The 7095-nt window shown below is 35.0% G+C and overlaps 1 protein-coding gene across 1 annotated transcript in view; it reads left to right on the top strand.

The window, feature by feature from the left end:
• Positions 1 to 6158, top strand: part of LOC109075665 (carcinoembryonic antigen-related cell adhesion molecule 20-like) — a 36635-nt gene extending 30477 nt beyond the window's left edge. The window contains exon 5 of the mRNA XM_042749253.1: positions 5599 to 6158. Within this exon, the coding sequence (XP_042605187.1) occupies positions 5599 to 5652 (54 nt within the window). The 3' untranslated portion in view covers positions 5653 to 6158. The remainder of the gene's footprint in view (positions 1 to 5598) is intronic.
• Positions 6159 to 7095: the final 937 nt, after the last annotated feature.

Here is a 7095-nt window from a genome sequence, read left to right as displayed (position 1 = left end):
ACCTTTTTTTTTTGCAGAAAACTTATTAGTTTATCTGTTTTATTTGCCAAATTTGTTATGTTACGAAATTCCAGACCTCATTCATATGATAAAATCAGACTGAGGGTTCTGACTAATGCAAATTTTATATACTAAAGCGATAAAATCACAACTAGATTAAAAAGGGAGCAAGACAAATTTTCTCGCTGCGCTTGAGAAAGCCTAGCTACATTTTTAAAGCAGCTATAAAAAGCTGAAGTTTGAAAAATTTGACCAGAATAGATAGATGCTGATACAGGTCAAAAAACATGATGAGCGATGTTTTTAACACGATGGCTGTTATAGGCATGTGGTGGCAGGATTAGCAAGTAATAGTGTTTTAGCATGTTCGGTAACATGCTGGCATACTAATACAATGTTGCCAGCATGATAACCAGTAACTTGACGTTCAGAAGCGAGGTATCATAAGAAGATTAGAAGAAGAAGACGGTAGCAGCTCACGTAGGTGGCTTTCTCAAGCAACTAATACTAATAATCATCACCTAAGTTAAGTAGAACTTTTGTGATGACGGTGTATTTTAATGAGGCTGAAATCCACTGGAGATCAGAGTAAAGACTGGGTACAGATGTTCAGGTGTAAATAGAGATTCAGAGGCAGACTGAAGCTGAATCATCAGATGGATCTCGGCCATCACAAACACCAGAATCGACAGACTCTGGAGATTCTAACTATGATAAACTCAGAAACAGCAGCTTCCGCATCACCAAAGTAAGAGGATTCAGTGGTTTCTGTCCACTGGTGAGCGTAAACTATACTTAAAAAAGAAAAAATCACCTTTTACAGCCCCGATAGTGTTGGGTTTGGCCTGTGGTCGTTTGGTTGAATGTGATCCGCAAGTGCAAACTGTTGATGAATGAACAATATTCAAACAACCAATCAGAATTGAGGAATAAGTTACAGGAAATGTCAAATCTTAGCCTTACAACAAGAGGTAGGTGCTTCTACACCTTGTTATCCACCATCATTTCCTTCTAATTTTAGGGATAAAATAATTATGGGTAGGTTTAGGGGTAGGGATAGGGTAGGTCATGTATTTAAAAAAAAAAAAAATAATTAAAAAAAAAAAAAAATGTTGATCCAGGATCATCAAAAAATGTTGATGCAGAAGGAAACATTCTATTTTGCCAAACTCAAAGTGTTTGAGTCAATGACCTTTGAATGACCGTATAACATGCAAAAAATAATACCAGCCAGTTTCCTCTGAGTCATGCTGCTTACTTTTGAGCTGAAGTGCTGTGATGTGAAAACAGGCTAGCTACAACAGAAGGTGCCACTGTCCGTTTAATCAATTTTATACAATTATGAGACTGAAGTAGGAAGTGATGACGTGAGTGATTGTGTGGCAAGTATGTAACCAATACCCCTCCCAGGAATTTTGTGTTTGCATTTAATCCACATCCAGTGACACAAACCAGTAGTGCACACACACACACACACACACACACACACACACTTACCTTGAGTTATTAATGTAATAAACATCATTTACCAGTTAATACACTCTGAGGGTTGGATACGCGCTGTACTAAACTACTATTGCCTTTTTTTTTTTCAAAACGTCACTACGTCACTGGATACGCTACTTCCATTTGGAGATTCCGCTTTCGCTTTGCGGGAGCAGCTGTTAACGCGGAAGAACACTTATTAATAAGAATTCGTATTCGTTATCTGAGGGGAAAATTGATAATGAAGCTTATTTTTAATGCACTCGCAGTGACTTTGTTTTTACCCTACCATGGTGAGATCTTATTCGTTACAACCTCCCTTTTTCTTCTTGTACGTGGCCTAGGCCTATAGCCTACTTTGCAGACTTATTGTTCGCGTAAATGGTTCGGTTTAAAACAGCCTAACACTGTTCACAGAAATCTATGGTCAGTGAAAAACATTTTAACAACAAAAATCGATTCTATGGCAGCTGAACAGTTTAATTTACGTGAAAATTGTATCCTTGTTCATGTCTCGTAACAGGGTATAAACAAGTATGCTAACTTGAGTAAAAGTTTACATTTATTATCAGTGCGTAAACTGATCCAATGTTGCTTGGATGTAATGTGAGTCGCTTTGGGTGAAAGCTTCTCCCAAATTCGTAATGTTGCATACACGTTATTTACGTGGGAGGTTAAGGACTAAAATATGTTTATAAAAAGAGTTAAAATTATGAATCAGGAAGTGGATTGTGTTGAATAAGGTCCTCCATAACAAGTGTGTGTGTTTGTATAATCAGTGAATGTGTGAATCACATTATGAATCCAGACATATTTCTCTTTGTTTATGATCTGTAGAAAAACTTTTTCACAGCACTAATGTATATTTTGCTTCTATTTCTTCTTCAGTTGCGTTTGATAAAGTATCTGTGCCTTTGATGGAGGGAGATTCAGTCACTCTATACACTGGTGTTGAAACAATCCATCAAGAAGATGTTAAATGGTATTTCAAGGACACTCGCATCGCTCAAATCAGTGGAGATCTCAGTTTTATCTGTACAGATGTTCAGTGTAATGCAGGTCCTGAGAGATTCAGAGACAGACTGAAGCTGGACAATCAGACTTCATCTCTCACAACAACAAAAACAAAAAAAACATAACCAGGAGATTCAGTGTTGAAGATCATAAGCAACAACTACAGTGAAAAGATCTTGAGTGTTTCTGTCACTGGTGAGTCATTTAGACGAGTGTTTAAATGCTCAATAAGCATTTAAAATATAAAATCCTCCAGCTGCTAAAGTTGGACAGTTTTGCAGGTTCCTGCTGAACTACATGAAATGACGGAGAGAGAATCTACCTTAGACTCTGGTGTACAAACAACAAACGATGTGGATGATCGTATTTTATTGAGGCTGAAATCACTGGAGATCAGAGTAAGATCTGGAAATGGACGTCTTCAGCAAAGAGAGATTCAGAGACAGACTGAAGCTGGATCATCTGATCTCTGATCATCACAGAGACACCAGCCACAGCAGACTCTGGAGATTATGCAACTACAGATCAGCAGCAGAAACAGCAGCTTCAGCTGGCCACCAGAGGAAAGCCAGATGATTCAGTGTTTCCTTGGTCACTGGTGAGTAAATAACTTTAAAAAAAATATGGAAAAAAAAAAGAAAAATCTGTACAGCCCGATATGTGTTGGGTTTTGGACCGTGGGCTGTTTGGTTTTGAATGTGATTTCAGTAGTGCAAATATGTTGATCCTGGAACAATATTCAAATCAACCAATCAGCCTCGAGGAGAAGTTTACAGGAAATTTAAATTTTAGCCTTTACAACCAGAGTTAGGTGCTTCTACACCCTTGCTATTCAACCATCATTTCCTCTTCTAATTTTAGGGATAAATTATGGGTAGGTTTAGAGGTAGGATAGGTTAGTCTGTATTTAAAATAAATAAATAAATAAATAAAAAAAAATGTTGATCCAGGATCATCAAAAACATGTTGATGCAGAAACATGTCTTATTTGCCAAACTCACAGTGTTTTGAGTCAATGACACTTTGAATGACGTTATTAACATGCAAAATTAATAATAATACCAGTCAGTTTCATTATGAGTCATGCTGCTTCCTTTGAGCTGAATGTTCTGTGATGCTGAAAGCATGCTAGAAACAACAGAATGTGCAACTTATCATGTTAATCAATTTCATACAATTGATGACTGAAGTAGAAAGTGAAAGTGAAGTGATGCGTGGCCAAGTATTGTAAACCATACCCGGAATTTGTGTTTTGCATTTAATCCATCCAAGTGCACACACACTGTAGTGAACACACACACACCATGAACACACCTGGAGCAGTAAATATCATTCAAAGATATTGCTTAATATGGGATTTATTATCATTCATGTTTTCAGCTGTTCCAGATTCAGATCTGTCTCCAGCTGCTGTTGCAGGAATAGTTATTGCTGTTCTGCTGGTGGCTGCGGCTGTAGCTGCTGGTGTGGTTTACCATCGCCGCAGGAGCCATACAGCTGTACCACATGAATGTAAGTATTACATACAGATAATTTAACAAAATATATATGAGATTTACTCTGCAAACTGTGTTCTGTTTTTATTGTTGACTAAAACAAAAGGGTGCACTGTAAATAGTCATCTTGTATTAATTTTTTAACAACACAGAACCAGATATTTACCAGTGAGGCAATGGCAAAAACATTTAAAAACACCAATAATTCCCGAATAAACTAAATAACAATGATATTAACAACACAATGTGCAGCCTTTGTCACAGAGCAATTGTCTTATTAGAAAACACCAGTGCATCATTTCAAGAATTCTAGATGTGATATTGAAATAAACAATGAAAGCTTATACTACACTCAAAGAAGATGATCATCTGATGCGGCAGTTTAACATGTTGTTAAATTATTAGGGGAATGAAAGCCTTTCCACAAAAACAACTGTTCCAATTCCAAGTCTCTAGTAAACTCAAAAAGAAAGAAAAAAATTAAAAGAAACATCATTCCACTCCTTTCACTTAAGAACTGTTTGGCCAAATGCATGCAAATTGGTTAATGTTCATCTATCAAGCACGGTAAACATTATTTAACTTTTTTAAATGCATACCTTAGGTCTTCAGCCAATCTGGACATCATTCTCTTACCCTCTCCTCCTTCATTTTTTAAAGTTAGACATCAACTTTCTTAGTATTCCTCAATCTATTAATCATAAACCATATAACAAGAAAAAAAATATAGAGTAAAATATAAAAAAGAATGCCAGTATTCCTGATTTTTTTTTTTTGTAAAAAATGTATAAGAGGTCGCAGAGACCTGAGGTACTGGCCATGTAGAAATGGCCAAGTACTTTTCCTGCACCAACTATATTTACATATCCCCAGGCAACTCCAATATGCACAATGCATCTTTTTTTTCCTCAAGGTTGCTGTTGGATGCCTGATGACGTGACATTTCACTCATAATTACCGCAAGCATAACACAAACAAATATCATCAGCAAAAAATTAAGCTGGTTTGAATGGCTTTTTAATACTGCAGTATAATTAGACGCAATGCAATGAAATATAAATGTCACTGTCATTTGATGCTGGATGTGGTGAATAAGCTGCCACAGTGATCAAAATATTGAATATAAAGTCACTTAGTGAATGCTGAAAGAATGAGGCAGTGAATGCTGAAAGTTATGGGGTATGCTGAATTTCATTGTGGAAGTGCACTCTGATCGCATGACAGCTTATGGTAAAAATCATCTGCTCAAATTGAACCTTTTAAGTTTCCTTAAAAGGTCACTTAAATATGTTTTATTTATTCTTCTTTAATTGTTCTTTAAAATTGTTTTCTAGATATATAAGTCCAACTCTCAAAAAAACAAAAAATATAATCAAAAGAAAAAAAAACATAAATATAAGCAAAACACAAATTAATTAAACAACATTTCAAAATCATTAAACAACTTCGGTTACTGAGTATTTATTTATTTATTTAGTGTAACTAAGACATCAGACTTCCTCATTCATTTGATTTTTGCTGAGTATTTATTTATTTATTTAGTGTAACTAAAACATCAGACCTCCTCATTCATTTGACCTTTTGTAAATGTGTTTTCTTACAGGAGGAGGATGATGGTAACTCGCCGCCTGATCCTAAAAGCATTCGTTTGAGGTAGATGGGATGTCCTTAAACTGTTTACTCACAAAGTGATCTGAAGATTTCAGTAGTCTGTACCAATACCAGTACAACTGTCACACATATAGCATACCAATTGAAATATTTTATTTAAATAGATTAAAAGGTAACATTTAGCATTAAACAGTATATAAAAAATAATGTTAGCAACATGGTAACATCATTAGAACAGAGAGATGTTTTGGTATGTAGAGGTTTACCTTCTAAAGTGATTGAGATGAAAATAGAACAGTGAGACATGTTTCATGTCTTTTGCACTAAAAGAAGTATTAATGCACTGATCTGGTTTGACATATCAGCCATTATCTCCAGCCTGTTTATATCCACACTGATAGAATGGACTGTGTTTCCACAAATACCCCACCAAGGTAGGCATTACACTGAGGGAACTTTTTGTTTTGTTTCCCATTACATCAAGATGCATTAATGTAAGAAGAAAAAATAAGATACAATGTCGTTTTCTGAAAACTTAATTTAAAATTTAATTAAAAAAAAAAAAAGTTTATTATTTAACCACTAGCATTAACCCTTGATCATCCACCATCAACAGAAAACACTGGTTGACCAACTTTGACTCACACACACACACACACACACCAGCTACATCAGAACTAAAACCTGCTTTAACCCTTGTGCATCAATTTAAATTGTAGCTGCAAGCAGTAATTATAGTGGTTCAAGCTCTTTAAGGCCTTTAAAGCAATGCCTAAAAAAGTATTCTGTTTTCTTTTGCAAGCATGTGAACACATCAAAGAGAGAAAAGATTAATTACAGCCAACACAAGCAATTTGCAAAGGACATGTATGTGTTTAAATGCTTTTTAACAGTTAATGAGGTTGAGAAAGTGACAAGTCTCTACGACTTACTGTTTGGTCTGCCTGATCACTTTTAGGTAAGACTGCTGATCCTTGGCAATTTGAACAATTACAGAGTTTCAACACAATTTCTAAAAACATTAACCCAAAAAGTGCTAGAAAGACAAAGTCATAAATCTAAAGTTGTGTTCCAAATTTGAGGTTGATACCTCAAAAAAGATGACACCATGTTGTGAAAAATAATAAAAATTTCAGTTTTGAAGCCCTGCCAACAGAAAGAAAAGGTATAAACAAATACTGTATCATTTTCTGATCAAAAAAATCAGTTTTAATGGGGATAATCTTTGCTCTAAATGTAACTAATTTGTGTACCTAGTGTACAATAGATTTATCAAAGGAAATTAGGGCGAAATAGTCAAATTTATGCAGTTGCGGTTCAGTTTTATTTATATAGCACATTTAAATCAACCATGGTTGACCAAAGTGCTTAACAATGTCCGGGAAAAAATAAAATAAATAAATAAATAAATAAATAAAATACATAAATAAAAAGTCACACACAAACAAGACAAATACAATAAAAGTCAGAAAGGTAAAAAAAGAAAAAG

Source organism: Cyprinus carpio, chromosome B22 (assembly GCF_018340385.1).
Source record: "Cyprinus carpio isolate SPL01 chromosome B22, ASM1834038v1, whole genome shotgun sequence".
Taxonomy (NCBI): domain Eukaryota; kingdom Metazoa; phylum Chordata; class Actinopteri; order Cypriniformes; family Cyprinidae; genus Cyprinus; species Cyprinus carpio.
This window is presented reverse-complemented; position numbering and strand designations above follow the sequence as displayed.